Source organism: Falco punctatus (genome assembly GCF_963210335.1).
Source record: "Falco punctatus genome assembly, chromosome: 9".
In the NCBI taxonomy this organism is placed as follows: domain Eukaryota; kingdom Metazoa; phylum Chordata; class Aves; order Falconiformes; family Falconidae; genus Falco; species Falco punctatus.
The window spans coordinates 20277289-20295559 of NC_137589.1; the positions used below are offsets into that span (position 1 = coordinate 20277289).

At 44.7% G+C, this 18271-nt stretch overlaps 1 protein-coding gene across 1 annotated transcript in view; it reads left to right on the top strand.

Annotated features, from left to right (window-relative positions):
- The window catches only part of OIT3 (oncoprotein induced transcript 3), a 24865-nt gene continuing 6594 nt past the window's right edge, over positions 1 to 18271 (top strand). The window contains exons 1-7 of the mRNA XM_080401651.1: positions 1 to 280; positions 3994 to 4368; positions 4861 to 4971; positions 8853 to 8975; positions 11879 to 12001; positions 16738 to 16898; positions 17544 to 17959. Coding sequence (XP_080257777.1) covers positions 190 to 280; positions 3994 to 4368; positions 4861 to 4971; positions 8853 to 8975; positions 11879 to 12001; positions 16738 to 16898; positions 17544 to 17959 — 1400 coding nt within the window. The 5' untranslated portion in view covers positions 1 to 189. The remainder of the gene's footprint in view (positions 281 to 3993; positions 4369 to 4860; positions 4972 to 8852; positions 8976 to 11878; positions 12002 to 16737; positions 16899 to 17543; positions 17960 to 18271) is intronic.

Here is an 18271-nt window from a genome sequence, read left to right on the forward strand (position 1 = left end):
GGGGCAGAGCTGCTCTGTGGAGGTCAAGGCTGGAGCTATACCCCACATCCCTTCAGCTTCTTCCTCTGATATACTTCCAGGAGAGCTATCACACTTGCTCTTCAGAAAGCTTGGGTTCAGAAGCTCCATTGAGAGGAAGGCTGTAAGAGGCACAGCTTGTGCAAGGGCTTTCGAGCCCCTGTTCCTTGAATGGTAACTGTTCCTTCACTGAGTGGGATGTTCCAGTACTTGTTTTTCTTTATCTGCTTCACCATTCAGTTGCAGCTAGCATCTTCAATGGGTGAGTAAGGAGGCAGGGCCTTCAAGCTTATTCCTGTTTGCCATTTTTAAGGTTCTCACTGAGCCTTGCTTGGTATTAGATGAAAGACTGGAAAACGTGAGAAATATCCTTTCTCTTTGAAGGTGGTGTGAAATTCTTCCTAATTGGAAAGATCTTTCTGTTACAGAGTGTGAAGCCTCCTATATTGGGAGAATCCCAACTGCCGAGGCACTGCAGGATTTTCCTCTCCCTTCATAGGAGACGCTTTATGAGTAGATATTTTGCTACATTTTTACCTGCTTCTTTGGCAAATCTTAACTGAATTTAGTATCATAACGTAGTGCTTCTCATTTCATTGCTTAGTCATGCCAAAGCAGAGACCTCCAGTTACACAATACACACAGAATTAATCTCTCTGCAGAATGGTGGGCTTGTGAGTGCTTGCTAGAGCCTTATTTGTCATGCAATATATATGCTAGCACATCAGCTAGAGAACTAATGATATCATCAAGATTACAAATGGAAAAGCTTTACTTCATAGCTAATGCTTGTCAGGCTGAATTGCTCAGGCCACACAAGAAGTGTTGGGGAGGAAAAAAAAATGCGCCAAGAAAAATTAAAAACAGGGTGAGCTGGAGGCAGTTATACATCTTGTGCAAAACCCCCATGCTTTCATTGTTTGGGGAGAAGTCACAGGAGGTTGATTGGTTGCTTCTATGTTTTTGTGGAGTTTTTTCTTAAAAACTTAAATTAGTTTTCAGTAAACTGTGCTGCCAAAGAGTGCTCGGTGTCTGCATGGAGGCTGGCTTGGGGCAGCGCTGGCAGTTTGAGGGTGGCCATGAGGGTATGCAGTGTTCGGAAGAGCACTGTCTGCTTTTTCTGCTTGTTTGCCTCCCCTTCACTCCTGCCTGAAGCTCTCAGAGAACTGAAAGATGTGAGAGTGTGCTACCCCGTTCCCCTGAAGTGCCTTCTTCCAGCTCCCTCTGAGCCGCTGCTTGTTCATCTTAGTAAATTTTGTCTTTAAATTATCTTCTGAATGTTTAGGAGACAACACAGTCTCCCTAGATGAGTGTTTTCAGAGTCTGTCGACAAAGGATATGTCATAAAGTTAATTATACTATGTGAAAGCTAATGAATGCGTGTGTATTTTTGGTGCTGCCCAGCTGGGAAGCTGGCAGGGCATTCCTTGCTTTGCCTCATTTGGCTTTTAACAACACACACCTTTTAATCTTAGTCAGTGACTCACCCTAAGGCCATACCAAATTATCTTGTGGAGCCAAGTGAGTTACACTGAGGGAAGCCCAGAGGAAGCTCTGTTCAGCTGCATGTAAAGAAAAGGCAGGAGCCATCTTTTCTTGTTGCAAGGAGTCGAGCAAGCCTTTGGAGGATGGGTGCTGCTGCAGCCTGTGGGTGGGTAAGGGGGTCAAGGAGAGGCAGGTGAAATCAAAAGCTCATGAGGGATTGCCTGGTGAATCTCCTCAAGAGATTTCTTGCAGCGTTCCCCCCTCTGCTGCTCAGGAGAACTAGGCTGGTTGTGGTGAGAGTGTATCTGCTTCTCTGCATATCTCGTGGAGATTCCCTTCGTAACCCAGGTCTGTGCTCCCTGTGCCAGCTTGCAGCTCTGCAGCACTCTCATGGCTGTGGCAGATGTTTCTGCCTTTTATGCTGGATTTGAGGCCAAACAAAGCATGTCTGTGGCTGAGGAAGGTGTAAGGGTGTTTGTCAGGAAAGATGTTGTATTTGTGAGAAGGTACAAGGTAGCATGCTAGTGGGACAGGTATTTACAGAAGATGCAGCTAAATAAGGGTGACTTGAAGTCCATTCTCCGAAGCACTGGCAGTTCACACTTTAAAGTCAGTGAAGTGAATCAAAATAATGAACCAAGAAGGTTTCTCTGAGTTCAGAGCATGCTGATAGAAACTGATAGAAATACACTCCCTCCCTCTATTCAAACGGTATCACCCTGTTGTTTAAACAAAACAGTTTTAGAATGTATAAATAAGTGTGATATGGAAAGTAGAGGGTATTCCAGTCTGAGATGCGTTTAATCAGAATGACTGGGTTTATTAGCCTAATTCTAGGAAATAATAATCAATTTTCCTTACTCAAGACAGTATTAGCATTCATTTTGCTTAATAGGGAATAGCCACGGGTAAGTAGTGCTTAATCAGGTATTAAATGTAAGTGAACATGAAAGCTCTGGAACTTTTGGTCGGGAAGCTGCCAAATCGGGGTTGATTAGGAGAAGACTGAAAATGTAATGAATGCTTCAACTCTTCTTTTTTTTTAAAAAAAAAGTTCTTCTCCCTGTGGTATTCTTGTGTTATAATTGTTTGCAGAAGGTTCAGAAAGACCTCTGAAAAGGAACACACCCCTTGACACACTGCATGAGCAGACATGCACGTACCAGGAGGTTCGTGTGTTTGTATCTTACCCTCACAAACACTCACTTCACTCACAAACATCTGATCTGCTGTGGAGATCAGGAGGGTTTGTGGGCTTGCAAGGAACATACCTGTGTAAAGGGCTGAACATTTTGCTCCCCAGAAGGTCCTGGTTCAGACCATCATGCTCTCTAGGTTTTAAGATAATAAATAAAAAGATACAGGGAAGCTGTTTTAGGTGTAGGAAGACTGCAACATCACACAAAACCACAATAGATATTGTGAATCGCAGAGGTGGGTGGCATTTGGCAGAGAGAAGTCGGGGACAGAGTCTCTGAAGGAGACCAGGGCCCATCTAAATAGGCTTTTAAATACAGGGGGCTGCCACCTCTCTCTCTTGCCCTGTTGCAGAATTTTACAGAGTACACATATTTGAGTTACAGCTGTTGGCATAAATGTACATAGCTGTAGGAGAGACAGTGGATGCCAAAACCCTGGGTAAGTGGAGCAGGATCTCTTTCTCCTACCTCACCTCACTAACCATACACTCTTGGTTAGAGACCACCTGCTGGGCTATAGATCAACTTCTTTGTGACCTGGGAGAGCAGTTCTTATATTTAGCTGTTTAAAATTGTACCCTGAAATGAGTAGGAGCTGGTAAATTATGCTTAGATATTGCTTACAGTTATATAAGGGTCTAATAATTGAAATGAATTTTTTTTTCCTGTACACCTTAAATGTACCATTCCTGTGGCGTATCTTGTAGTTCACATTTTAATTTGTGCTTTGCAAGGTGATCTCTGGCTTGTAGTTATGGCAGCTCAGCTGTGAGGGCTGACGCTGGCTATGGATGGATTTTGAGAGAAGCTGCATAAACTTTTTGAGTTCTGGTCCTTTTCTCCAAGGCACCAGTGACCAGGAGGGTCTTGCAGATGCTCGGTTAGTACTCAAAACAAAGGGTGGCTAGGTCCAGTGCTCCCAGGACGTATTTCCTATGGCACAGTTGCTGCCTGGACCTTAAGCTTGCTTTTTTATATTTATTTATTTATTTTCTCGTCTGTCATACTCTGCAGCAGCTGAACAGCAAGTCAGACTGTTACATAATGTTTTAAGGGCTCTGTTAATTTACTTGTTCTTCCAAAACATTTAAGCCAAGCTGTCAGAATTTTCCATAAGGCAATTAGTTACCTGGTTATCACTGTTTCTCCCCAGGGATCCCTATCTATCACAATGATTCTGTTAACTTAGGAATAGAAAAAGAAATTATTTTGCATTCCTTGCAATTGTCAGTCAACAATTTGATTTGATATCTACCAGATGTTTTTTCTTGTCTCTTGCTGCACGTCTCAGCCCTGGACCCCTGCTCTGCCTACATCAGCCTGAATGAGCCCTGGAGGAACACAGATCATCAGATAAATGGTTCCCATGGCCAGCCGACATGCGACAATCAAATCAACGGGGAGTGGTATCGCTTCACTGGCATGGCTGGTGATGCTATGCCTACCTTCTGCATCCCAGAGAACCACTGTGGCACCCATGCTCCCATTTGGATGAATGGCAGCCACCCACGAGAGTCTGATGGCATTGTCCCACGCCAAGCCTGTGCCAGCTTCAATGGGAACTGCTGCCTTTGGAATACCACAATTGATGTCAAGGCGTGCCCAGGCGGGTACTATGTGTATCACTTAACCAAGCCTAGTGTTTGCTTCCATGCATACTGTGGGCGTAAGTAACTGCTGAGATCACTTCTCTGAAACCCCTTTGTCTTTGTGATGCAGGAGAAGGCAGTGAGCATCCATATACCCGGGAGAGATGGTGACTGTCTTCTGGCTTTCTTACCCAGAAGTGTGTCAGGTGATGCAGTGCAGATGGTGGCCTGTCTATATGAGAACGATTAGACAATCTCAGCTCTGTGAATTCTAGCCTTTGTTCAGGTGGTGGAAATCTTCCATAGCTGACCTGGCCACAGTGATTTAATGCTCTCTGTGGGCCCTGTGTTTTGTCTGGCATGTTCCCAAAGTCAAAATTTGCATTTCTGACTTAAAGTAATTAAAATAGATTGTTTCTCATCAGCTTTAGTGAAATCATTCAGCTTTCCTAATTTGGACTGGGTCTATAACTGATAGACTAGACACAGGACATGAAGCTGATGGTATGAATACATTATTTACATTGCATGCTCAGTGTTTGTGCTGACAATGTTTTGTCATACCCTAGATTTTTATGACATATGTGATGTGGTGGATTGCCAGGGCCCATGCCTGGACACCAGCGACTGCACTTGTTCCCTGGGGACAACACTAGGACCTGATGGACAGACATGTCTTGGTAAGGGTGAAAATAATTTGTCTTGGTTACTAACACTTTCTTTCCCCTTTCTTCCATTGCTTGTGTCTCAATCCATTGTCTTACAAAGCAGTACAAAAGAGGAAAAGTATTCTGAGAGGAGTTTTTCCCCCTTGCTGCCTAGAACAGGTTTTTGATTCTGTAAATGGTTCTTGCTCTCTTCCTGCGGGGTGAGAGAATGACATCCCATGACCAAACACATTTTGGTGTCACGGGAGCTGCGCACGTACCGAGGCTAGACTTGCTTTCTGCGTGGTTCAGCTGCTGAAGGCAGCAGCTTCACTGTCAGTAGCAGTTCCTTTGCAAGATCACGGTACAGTCTCATTGGTATTCAGGAACCGCTGTGCCATTTGTCATTAGAGATTTCCTCTCACCTGCTCTGTTGAATGCCTCTTTCCTCCAAGAAAAGTTTTGCTGGCTGGTGGAGGGCTGCACACTAAGCTTCACCATAATTACTGCCCCTGTGGGGCATTGTCCAGGGCCTGGGGCTTGAGGAAAGCCAAAGGGTTCTAAGTCTCAGCACAGCTGCAGTGTTTTTAGGCAGCATGACGAGGTGGCATTCAGGAGGCTGGCACTTGGTGGCTGTGCTGGCAGAGACTAGCATGACCAGGAGGGAGGTGGAGGGCTGTGAGAGCAGAGCAGGGGAATGTGGGCTTCAGGGATTTGCAAGGGAATCCCCATGAACCTCTGTGGAGAGGATGGCTGCAGTTGTGCATGTGGTGCTGGGAGGAGAGCACCTGGACTACAAAGTCTTAGTAAGAAGATGGTCTGTGGGGCTATGGAAGGGGCTGGGAAGGGGTGGCTGTTGAGGAGCTGCAGAACCGCACTGATGGATAGCAAGAGGTGATAAAGCAGGAGGAAGGGGTGCTAGTGTTTGGGAGAAGTGGGATCTCATCTTTGTCTTCGTGGCTTAGTTTGGTCAAGTTGAAAGCAGAGTTGGTCCAGGAGGCTGTGTGGCAGATTAGTTTCTTCCATACAGACTACAGCTGACAAAGCAGGTGTGGGTGGTTTCTTTATTCACACTCCTCATGTCTGTGGGCATCGGGGTAGGGGCTGCAGTCTGCTGAGAGAGCAGCCTGGCTCTAGTGCAGATTCACACTTGTCACGCTGATTCTGCAGAAGGGTTTTGCTTAAGCTGCTCCACATCTCTGTGGCTGAGTTGGCACTCTCTCAGCTAATTAGAAGTATTTATTGGCTGCTTCTGTGCAATACTTCCAGTCATAGAAGTGCCCTTGACAAGCACCAGCACTCAATAAATGTGTGGCAGGCTCTCAGGAAAGGATTTCCTGCAGCAGGAAGGCATGCAGGAGTCCTGAGCCTGTCTGCACGTGCTGCAGCTGCCTTCATCCCACTGTGGCCAGGCAGGATTTCTGCACTGCTGCTTCTCTTTATGATAACCAGATGGCACAACATCTCAGCTGTAGAAATCACACTGGTTTACCTGCCTGTAGCCTCTCTTGTTGTATGGCTCACTCATCTATCTAGTGACTTCCTGTTGTGTTGAGTAATTGTGCAATCTCATCTCTGAGAGCAATCATGCTGGCATTCTGGAGAAATCAAACAAATCTGCATTAGCTTTTCCTATACCTTTCCTGTATGGAGAATGTTCTTCCCTTCCCAGCTCACTCTAAGAGGGAGGCTGAAGATGCTACAGTAATGCTAAGCGGTTCTGTCTGTGACCCTCCGTGTGCTAGGCTGTCTTCAGTATATTATATGCTTTGAATCCTAGAGTAGAACTGCTGATCCTAAGTTACATTTTCATTTGCAAACTTATTTAGGGGTTAGCTTAGGTCTTAGACATTCTGTCATGGATCCACCAGCTTGGTGCTTTGCCTTTGACCTCTTGAATACCTGGATCCATGTTGTACTAAGCCATGGTTAAAGTCAGTTCAGTCCTCTCCTAGTCCAGTGTCAAGAAAACCAGCCTGTATCCCAGAAGTGCTGGTTTTCATGGGAGTCGGAGAGCAGAGACAGATCTGCTGTGTGCTGCAGAACTTGGAGGACTGGCAAGGTGAATTACTGGGTACAACCCTTGACCAAATTAAGCTCTAGGACCTTCTAACAGCATCTTCATGCCTTTGCTAATAGCCCTTTCCTCTTTACCTTCTGTTTTTAAGCAGCTTTAGTTTTATTGTTAGCAGGGAAAGTGTGGAGCCTGTCACATGTGTGAAAAGGGAAGTGTCTGTATGTGTCTCTTGGACATGCTTCCTGCCTCCCAAGGCAGGGTACCAGACATTTCTTTGGCTAAAAATATTCAATTCACGTCATTTGTGGAAAGAGACACCACCAGCAGCTGCAAGCTGTGGGTGCTGTTTATGTGTGGGACCACTCATACCTAAGAGAGCTCACCCCTCACCTTTCTCTTAAAATGGTATTTTTCTTTATTCTTGGGTTTAAGGGTCTGACGTCTAGTAAATGATGACTTCTAAGCTGTTTTGGTGAAATCCCACATGAACCTTGATTGATAACCTCAGCATTAAGAGAAATCATTAGTTTTGTGGCTCAGCAAGAAAAATGACTGTCCCCTCCTCTCTGTTTGATTCACTTTTTGCACACAGAGATTAAATCAGGTTGAAGAATGAAAATTTCAGAGAACAAAGTACTTTTGGGGGAAAAAAAAAAGGCAGAACATAGAGGAACTTCAGCCTTTAAAACAGAAAATTAGGAGGACTTTTCAGAGATTGAGGCATCTGCTGCGCTTTTTCCTCAATAAATACCCTCAGCACTCTGGAGGGCTCTTGCCTGGAGCTGAATACAGCCAGCACAGAAATGTGACACAGGTGTACTATTCATGGGTATATTGCTTTAGGTTATAAGAACTCAGTCTAGGCCTAGTACAAAGTTATTCTGCAACCTTTATCCAGAGTCTGGTCCAGAAAGTGTGAGATGCCAGCTCAGGCACTTCTTTCTTCTGGGCTGGAAAGGCAGGAGCCACAGCTCTGTGGAAGGCTGCAGAGGAGCGGAGCAGGGAGGGCTGTCATGTGGCAGTGGGGAGCTAAGCCCGCAGAGGGAGGGAGTATCTCAGAACTCAGCTCTTCATCTCTTCTTTAGTACTGCGTGTCTGAGCAGCTAATGGTTGCGTTGGCCTGTGTGGCACCAGTGCCCAGGTTAGGTCTTACCATGGTGAGTTGACCTTTCTGTTCTGCAAGAACACCTGAGCTGCCCGGTGCAGGGAACCGCCAGAGCTGGGACAGGAAAGCAAAATTATTGCATTTCTCATTATGTGGCTTTTCTTGGAAAGCTTCATGGGGTTCATTAAAATGGTTTGATTTGATTTCAGCTTTGTTTATATGTTTAGAGCTGGGTTTTATTCTTGTCTTTATTTTGAAATGAGGGGTGAATCATTTAAAATTGCTGGAGGATAGTTGACCACCTGTACCAGTAGCAGGTGTGATACAAAAAGTAGATAGGGTTTATTTTTGACTAGTTCTGGTATTCGTCTAGTTTTAGTGTGCAGTGAAGTCATGTTGACTTCATTTTAACGTGTTTGTGAGTGGAGTGGAACATAGTTTAGGATGAGAAGATAAATGAAAACATGAACTCTCCAGCATGTGGGACCAGTTTGGAAGCTTCCCAGTGAGACTGTGTCCATCTTCACTCTGAAATGGCTGTTCTGTGCATGCAGACTTTCCCTCCAGGTCTGCTTTGTTCCTGAGGTAGACACAGCATAGCAAAACACTCCACTAGCGGCCCGTAGCATTCAGCGGGATTACTCGTCTCTGTTGCCCTGATCCAGGTCATGAGGTCAGGAAAGCCAGTCCACGGTCTGACCAGTGCGCCTGTGTAGCAGCTTTTTGCCAGCTATGTGTTTACCAGGGGGCACGTTATGACAGTGGGGTTTGATTTTTTTATTTTTTTTTCAGATGAAAATGAATGTGAGCAGAACAATGGAGGCTGCAGCGAATTCTGTGTTAACCTGAAGAACTCCTACCGCTGTGAGTGTGGGATCGGGCGCACTCTGGGAAGTGATGGGAGAACCTGTGAAGGTGAGGTTTCAGCTATTGCAGTCTGCTGGAAACTATACAAATCATTCCCCTTCCCTTGCAGCACTAGTTCTTTCTTGGCTCCTTGCAGCTGGGATTAAATGTCACTCATATCACTTCTGTGCTCGTCAGTGGGGTTATTACTGAAATGTCCTTCTAATCAAGCAGAGAGAAGTCTTCTTGTTGTTTGTTAGGATTTGCTTGTATTTATCTCCATAGGGGAAGAGGCAGCAGTGGATCAGGAAGATTAGTTGTCCAGACTGAAGTAGTTATTGCTAGATATGCTGCAGTTTGGCTCTGGAGATTTGTATGATAGTTGTGCACGGGAAGAATTAATGTTGCTGGTTTTTGATAGATAGCATTAGATATGGGGTAATGTCATGACATTAGACTAGAGCATGAGGATCACTTAGCCTCCCAGAATAGAGATTGAGGAGAGGGGGTGCCAGTCTGTAAACAGAAGCTGGATTTGAAATTAGAGCTGCATTTTCACTGTGCGATTTTTATAAGTGGTTAGTTGTGGGTTCTGCTGTGTGCAGCTGCTACAGTTCCTTCCCAGTGGTGGCACAGCTGGGTTGAAAACCCTTGATGAGTTTAGACTGGTAGCTTAGCAGGGGTTTGAAGACCAAATTGTAGGTTTGATCTGTTGTCACAAACAATGTACAAACATCTTTGAGTAGAAATATGAAAACCCAGCAAAAATTGACTTGTGCCTGATGTTTTCTGTGGTCAGCTGTGAAGAGCAATGTGCCTCCTCCCAGGCAAAGCTGCTGGGTTGTATGTTCACAGATACTGTGGTGTCTCAGACAAGAAAAACAGGTACAGCTGTGCCTCAGTCTTGAGCTGCCCAATTGTCAGATATTAATACATTTGCAGCCTGCATGCAACCTTTTATCAGCTGCTGTGTGACAGACATCCATGGTGCAGGGAAAGAGAGGGATTGCCATTATATTTTTGAGCTGGGCTCCACCCTTTGTGATTTGCTGAGAAATGGCTCCAAGCTGCAGGTTTTGTCTCTGTTTTCCCCCTCTTTGATACCAAAGTACATTTCATTTCACTTGTGTGAAAATCTCCTCTCTGAGCTGTGTTATTAAAACGTTGTTCATCCAGACAATGACACTTCCCTAGGGAAAGCTGCTGTGTGGAGTGCTCCTGAAGTATTTGTTGTGTGGAGCCAAAAGTGGTCTGTGGGCTTTGTCCCTTCCACATCCAGCACTGAGCTGGTGGAGTGTCACATGAACCAGCTGTGCTACATGGCAGTTTTTATTCCTCAGCACTGCACTCTTCTGACAGGGCTGGAATAGTCTGTGCTTGGAAGCTTGTTTATTTCTGCTGTTCCCAAAGTTGGATTTTAGGGCCTGTGATATATCATTTAATTTCCCCTTCCATAAGAGGGATTGTGCTTTTCACAAGTTTAACACTGCTGCTGGGAATTTTTACAGTCTTGTTAGTGAGTTTTATTTTGAAAGATGTGCCCTCAGCTTTGTAAGCCATTAGAGTATGTGATTTACTTGTGAGCCACCTCACAGCTGTTGCTAAAGAGAACAAATCTAAGAGATTTAGCTTGATTACATGAGCTGGTGAGGCTGAGTAGGGTTATGAGTATCTCAAGATTTCCATTATAATGGTTTACCCATTACTTTGTTCAAGCTGTTGTTTTCCATGCAGTGTGTAAGACTGAGTATGGGATTTCCATTCTTTTCTTTACATTTCAGAGAAAACTACAGTCATTTCTGACTGCAGGCTTATGGAGAAATATTTTGTATTTATGATTTGTTTAAATTATATGAACTATTATTTTACTGAGAACATCTAGTAATATTTATCCTAAAGGGCTTAAAAAAATCAAGCAGTGAAGGTTTGTTGTTTTTTTAAAAAAATCGTGATATTCTGCTATTTTCTTTATACTAGAAAGCCAACAACACCTGGAAGTTACCTTATTTGCCTTCAGTTTTCAGATCTTCAGACTGTGTTTGGGTGACCTTCTAGGCTCTTTTCTGCAGCTGTAGTGGCTAGGAATATGTTTTACACAAAACCTCAGATCCTCAGAGAGTTGCCTCACCTGAACAGAAAAGATATAAGGAAAGACGTGATAAATCTTCCAAATAGCCGTGCTGCCCTTTCTCCTCTGCATTTTAGAATGGGGAAAATTAGGAGGGGAATCAACCTTACACCACGAACGTGTTCTGTCCCTGTGATAATGCCCTTCAGTTCAGGGTAGCTAACCTCTAAGCTTAAAACTTGTAAACTAGCACAATTCCTGCTAAACAAACTCCTACGAGCAGAGTTGCATCCTCAGCCTGCAGAGGGGAAGCAGGAATCCAGTATGCCCACCTCCATCACAGATGGGAAATCCACAGGCAGGGAGTGCATCATCTTCTCTCTGGTGTTCCCTGATGGGAATAGGAACTGGCTACTGGCAAGTCTTGTCTTCCCCAAAACACCTCCCCTGCAAATCTCAGGGCTTTAATTCTGGTGATGACTAAGGGAGTGAGTATGGTTCCACATAGAAATTTTAAGAGGATTTTCCTCCCACCTTTTTAAAGTAAGAAACAGCAGAAAAATTTCATTTAAGAGGATGTCTCAGAAGTTAGAAAGGGCCAAGCTGAAGATTGCCTATTCAGCTTTCTTATGTATGCCAGTTATAGCACGCGATTTAATTTGGTAAGCTTTTTCACAGAATTCCTTGTTAACTTCATGGCGAAATGACAAACATAGAAAATTGTACTATTAAAAATAGGCTTCCGCTGAATTTTCTTGGAAGCAAGCTCTCACCATGCTGTGGCCTTTGAGCTCTGTGTTGGTTGTACTGTTTGTTAGTCAGCCAGGAGTGTATACTGAGGCCTGCACAGCCGTCACACAGCTGTCTGAGGAGCAGCGTGTGCTAATTTTCCTTTGTTTTGCAGAGATCGAAGGCTGTCACAATAACAATGGAGGCTGCAGCCATACCTGTATCGAAGTGGAAGACACATACCAATGTGAATGTCCAAGGGGACTTGTTCTGTCAGAAGACAACCACACTTGCCAAGGTAGGTCAACAAAATCTCCCTGACAGTCTCTGTTCCCTGGATGCCAAAAGTGTGTCTGAAGGAACTTTTCTTCTTGTTTTTGTTATCTTTTCTTAGTTTGCGCTTTCCAGTTTGGTTAATGGAGCTTTGTCATTAATGACAGATCAACCAAAACTGAGAGCCTGGAGGTGCTGCTTTTTTTACCAGGCAGGAGAACAGACACAGGACCCGGCTGGGTGCATCTTGCATCACAGATGGTTTTGGCAGCACTCACTTAAAATTAAGATTGCTTAACGTCTCCTGTTACATTGCTCCGCTTCAGCTCTGTGTGTCTTTGACAAATTTATGTTATTAGACTGAAATTTTCTGTGCTTCAAACTGGGCTTTAAAAATTTCAGCTAAAGTGGTTCAATCCTTTCCAAGAATGAGAGGGGCCTTTTTTTGCCCAAATCTCAGTAGCCATTCCAGTAAGCATTCCTGTGTCTGGAAGCAGGGCACTAGTTCTCATAATAGGTGTTTCTGCTGTCCCTTGGAAAAGCGCCCAAGATAGAATCTGAAAATGGACTGTTGCTTCTGCTGCATTAGAGGCAAGCGCAATGTTATCCTTGGAAGACCTTCCATCTGAATTTTACTCCATTCCTGTACGCAGGGAGTCATTCTTGCAGACTCATTTGCACCTATAGCATTGCACGTGGAATAAACATGTTCCCTGTTTTGGGTAGCAAGAGCTGAGTGAGATTTCCTTTGCAAATACATCCAAGCTCTCAGGGGTCAATTTAGCTCTGCAGCACTGAGGGCAGGGAGCAGGGGATCAGGGAGAAGTTCCTGAGGGCATTGAGAGTTAAGCAGAGGGTCTGTAGCTCCTCATGTAATGACTTCTTACAAGCCAGGACTTGCACCCTGGATTCTTCCTGGTCTTGTAATCTCACAGCTAGCTGAGCTCCTATGTTGCTGAAAGCATTGAGCACCCTGTGTATCTTACAGAGATGTCTACTGTGATCTGCTGCTGAAGGGACGTTCAGTCAAAACTGCATGTTGGGAAGAGCTATATGGGCATGTGAAAGGCAGATAGAGGTCATGCTCTCTGGTGGGTCTCATCTGACTTGGCTGGCCACTTCTCAGATTTGTCAGGCTCGGCACAAAGCTGGAAAAGGTACACTACTGCCTTGGTAGAGACAGGCCTCGTAGCGCTCTGTTTGTGTTTTGCCTTGGTGGGCCCATAAAGAAACCTGTATGGTTGCTTTCAAACATTTCTGTGGGAATTTGCTAATGGGCTGGACTCAAGCCATAGCCAGGACAGAATCTAAAATGCAATAAAAGGGATTCTGTCATGGGCTAATTCACTTGGGTTTTAGATAATACCAATGAGCCGGTGTTATCCCGGTGTGCTGGGAATCTCCCGTAGTCTGATGTGTTACCGAGTGCTCAGACATCAGTTAGAATAGATCCAAATTTCGTGGTGGCCAACAGGGCAGGTATGCCTCAGAGATGAAGTTGGAATGGTTCTACTTGATGAAATTTGTGCTTTTTAAGCTTTTTAGAAATGCAGGGTACTGTTGTCGGGGCGAGCATAGCACACTTGGGAGTCAGTAGTGCTTACTGCTCCAGCAGAGCCAGGTGGGGAGGCGGAGATGGGGATTTCCAAGAGCTGTGATTATACTTACTGATTGGAGGTGTGATTGATGGATACAGGCCAGAAAAGGGAAATGTTCTTCAATCCTGGCTCCCTGAGGCAATGCCAGCAGGGTGTTAGAAGGCCATGCATTTCTCAGCCAGTGTTTCCCCTTCTTCTGAGGCTGCTAATGAGAGCAGCAGCGCTGCTGGGTACCAAGCTGAGGCTTGAGATACAGAATCTCATAAAGCAAAATTGCTTGTTCTTTTGGTACATCCTCACACAGTGGTCTGCAATTTTGAGCACATATGACAGAATATATCTGGAACTTGACCACACAATTTTTTTAAAGGCATCCAGTCGGGTTTATAGTGGCACAATTAACAGTGCAGGGCAAGCACAGTTGCCTGAAGCAATTGGATCTGCAGCCTGTCAACCCTCTGCACTGCCTCTACATTCAGAACAAACATTAATAATCTTCCACAGAAATCAGAATCTTGGCCACAATTTTTCCCACAAAGACACCAGACAACAAAATACTTGAAATTTTGCAGACCATCCTAGTACCCCACCTCTTCCTGAAGTGTGGTGGTGAAATCCTTTTCTCCCCTCTTCCGTGCCCAAGCCTCATGTGCAGCTAAGAGGGTGCAATGGTGTAATTTGTGCCTGTAGCAGTGGTTCAGGGCTCCCCAGCACCAGAGTGCCTATCTTACTGAGCAGCCGACGCAAAAAGATAACCTCTGCTCCAAGCAGCTGTACTTTGAAAGGCCAAGGAAGGAGCCATACGCTGGACGAAGGACGTGGTGCCAGCAGTAGCAGACTGCAAAATGAGCGTTGGATTCACCACAGAAGCTTCCTGCTGGGGTCAGGGTACTTGCAGACATTGGTGCAAAGCAGAGTTTAAAGCGGTAACGAGGAGACTTTCCCTGCGCTTACAGGTGTTCAGCGGTGTTTGAGGGTGAAGAACTGGAATGTGTGACTGGCACAGACTGGGTGGGGCTCTTGAGCCTCACAGGCTGGGGTGAGCCCAGGGCAGGGATGCAAGAAGTGGATGCTGACAGCACATCAGGAGAGTGTAGCTCTCTGAACAGATGCAAGAAGTTGTGAATACAAGTGGCTTCCTTGGCACCCAGATTAACTCATTTCGGCTGGGCAGCTCAGCCTTGACAGTCAGGACCTCATCACTTGCACTGGAAAAACATGTCTGCATATAGTCACGGCTGCGTTGTCAGCTCCTTTTCAGCTCCCCCTACAATGTTATTGCTGGCAGTCTGTCTTGGGGGAATCAGGCCTGCTCAGAGCCGAATCATGCTGGTGCACAGTGTCTCTCTGCTTGCAGCACCACTGTTAAATTGGTAGAACTGAAACACTGTTCTCTATTGATTACTTTTCTGTGTACAAATGTCTAGGGTTGGTTGAATTATGTTACCAGTTACTCTGAGATGGTTAGTATAAGGAGTTTCCCAGAGTATTTTCCCCAATAGTGATGAGTTGGCTTGAATCAAAAGTGCATCTGCTCACAGGTTTCGTTCACTTGTTTCTGTGCCCAGGTGGTGGAGTGTACACTGAAAGCACCTGCAATGCCAGAGCAGAGGTTAAATGGGTGTCCTCTCTTTCTTCCCCTTTGTGCCAGTCAAAGACATTTAGAAACGGAGACAGCCTGAATCAAGTTGGTCCTAAACTCTGGAGGATTGCAGCTGAGATCCAAACTGTCTTGCCCTGAATTACGACTTTATAGAAGCATTACATTTTTTTATTAAATGAGTTACTAGAACAGTGAAGCTTTAAATCCAAATTGAGCCAATTGGTTCTCCAAAAGATGTTCATCTCTGTCTGGGTTGCACTGTGTTCTCAAAGTCCCTTTGTCTCCTTGTGAGTTTTGCCATTTGACACGCTCAGTTACTGCTGCTGTGGATGGAGGAAAAGTTAAGATAATTCTTAGTTCTTTAGTTTTCTGTTCTAACTCAGCAATGTCATTATGAGAGCATATTGCTTTGGGCACACTGCATACATTTTAGCATATCACCTTGAAAAGATCAACTTTTAATAAAAAATACTCCCTGCAGGTACACAGTAGCTATTACAAATACCTTAGCTGGGACAGGAGAATTTTTTTGTAAGGGAGGTAAAAGGCATGTTTTAGCAGTGTGCCTTGCATCCAAGATCCAGAATCTTGGGTTATATAATTAATGATTAAAATTAAGGGAAGGCAGATCATATGAATGTCAAGCATTGGGACTGTGAATAATTTTAGGAAAAAGCTTGGGCAACTGGTATATTTGAAAAAAGTTTTGTCATGTGATTTTAAAATATGATAAATGGAACTTCTGCAGGGGTTTTGTTTTTCTGGCTGAAACTAGAATATATGCACCAGTACGCTTGTCCAGTATCTAACTGAATAGATATGTTTACACTCAAGGACTATCTGTAATAATTACTTTTTCATTGAAGTTTATTACCTTTTCTTTCCTCTGTCATTTTGTCCGATCTTTTTTTCTTTTGCTGCTTATGTAATGTAATTTTAAGTTTTAAAAGTTCACATGGATATCTGTATCTAAATTCAAAGGTTGGAAGGAGTTGGAATAAGTGAGCTAATTAGGTTGGTTTGTCAGAGCTGGGTTTATTGCTTATGAAAATATTATGGCATTTTGAGGTGCTTCCATTTTAGCTCAGCATCTGTATGGATTACTCTGCCTTGTTTTGATATGTTCTGGTTTGATGTAAATCTGATTAAGGGTTTTAAAAAATGGCTTTGCCTGGTGTGTTGTGAATTTGAAATCTGTATCTGAGAAAGGCGCTTCCCAGGACACAGCAGTGCAAGAGGTATCAGTCAAACCTGTGCTGAGTATTAAGTATAGCTGGAAGTTACTGCACAGCTAAGTTCCTGTTGCAAGTGTAGCGGTCACGTTAATTGTTTTTTGTGGCATCGCTGCATCAAGAAAATTTGGGGTAGTTGGTAGCTCAGGAGGTTTGCGTTGTGTAGGTAGGAATGTAAGATAGGTAGTTAGATTACTACGGTAAGATAGTAATCATAAATGCAACATAGGATCCCCCTTTTTTTACCCAGTATCGATCGGTATAGCCCTTCCCCAGCTCCCTGGTAGATTTGTAGTGCAGGCTGTTATTCTGGGGACTTTTCTTGTAGTTCCAGTGCTGTGCAAGTCCAGTTCTATTGAGGTGAGCATCCCAAAGGACCTGGTTGGAGGCCTGGACCTTTCCCTCATCAACACTTCATGCAAAGGAGTGTCCAATGGCACTCACGTCAACATCCATTTCTCCCTGAAGTCCTGTGGCACTGTTGTAGACGTACGTATACCCATTGCTGTCCTGTCTCTTGGGATCTCTCGGATGTGGGGACTTGGCTATGGCTTACTTGGGGAATAAAGCTGATTTAGCTGTACCATCAGAACAGTTCCCTGTGTTGCTGTGCAGTTGGCCTCAGACTAGACCTGGGGTGGCACCCCAAAGTAGGAGAGCTTGTTTCCTCTCCTGTCCAGTGGCGTGCATCTGTCAGCATAGGTACTGCTTTCTGCTCACCTAGCACTTCAGAGGCAGCTTCACTATCATTCCGGTGCAGAAATCGCGAGTGGTGTCACCCTTCATCCTCCTGTTGAGACAGAATCTGGTCCCCCCAATAATAATATCTCAAAGGTTATGCTGGCAGCTGGTCAGGAACCAGAGAGCTCATCTTGGGGGGTGGCAACTGGAAGAAAATTCTTCTGCTTCATGCAGGAGTACAGTGCATCAAAATTGACAGCAAACTGATGGAGGCTTTTAGTTCATAGGTAAGGATGAACTTCATTCTAGTTGCAGCATATAAATTCACAAGCTGTTCTGTTAGTGGCTAGTTTATGTCTGAGTTTCCTGAACAAGGTAAACTCAGCAACTAGTCTGAACTCAGGTCTTCTTCAGTGATCTCCCCTTTCCCTTAAACTCCTTTCTTTGCTGCAGGTAATAAATGATAAGATCATTGCCACCAATCTGGTGACTGGCTTGCCAAAGCAGACTCCAGGAAGCAATGGGGACATCATTGTCCGCACTGGCAAGCTGCTGATCCCAGTGACCTGTGAGTTCCCACGCCGGTACACCATCTCTGAAGGTTATGTGCCCAACCTCAAGAACTCTCCCCTGGAAATCATGAGCCGCAACCAGGGCATCTTTCCCTTCACTCTTGAGATCTTCAAAGACAAAGACTTCGATGAACCCTACAGGGGTGCGCTTCCCACCCTCAAGCTCCGGGACTCTCTGTACTTTGGGATTGAACCCTTAGTACATGTCAATGGACTAGAGACACTGGTAGAGAGCTGCTTTGCCACTCCTACTTCAAAAATTGATGAGATCCTGAAGTACTACCTGATTCAAGATGGGTGAGTTGACTGTTTCCTCTCTTGCTGGCTATGAGATGGGAATGGGTAGTGGGGCTAAGTTGCATTGCCTGTGTGACACAGGAGAACTGTCATTTCTCTACAGCGACTTATCTGCTGTGTTCCTAGTAATCACCAGCAGCCAAGCCTTTCAGCCATCAAGCTGAAACCATCTGTCCCATCAAAAGTGATTAGAAGCGATGGAAGGCAGTGAAAGAGGTTACTCCAAGTGCAGCCTTTACAGGATATATTTCCCTGTAACTAGCCTTGTGGATAATTGAGTTGGATCCTATAGAAAAGATATCCTTCCTGATA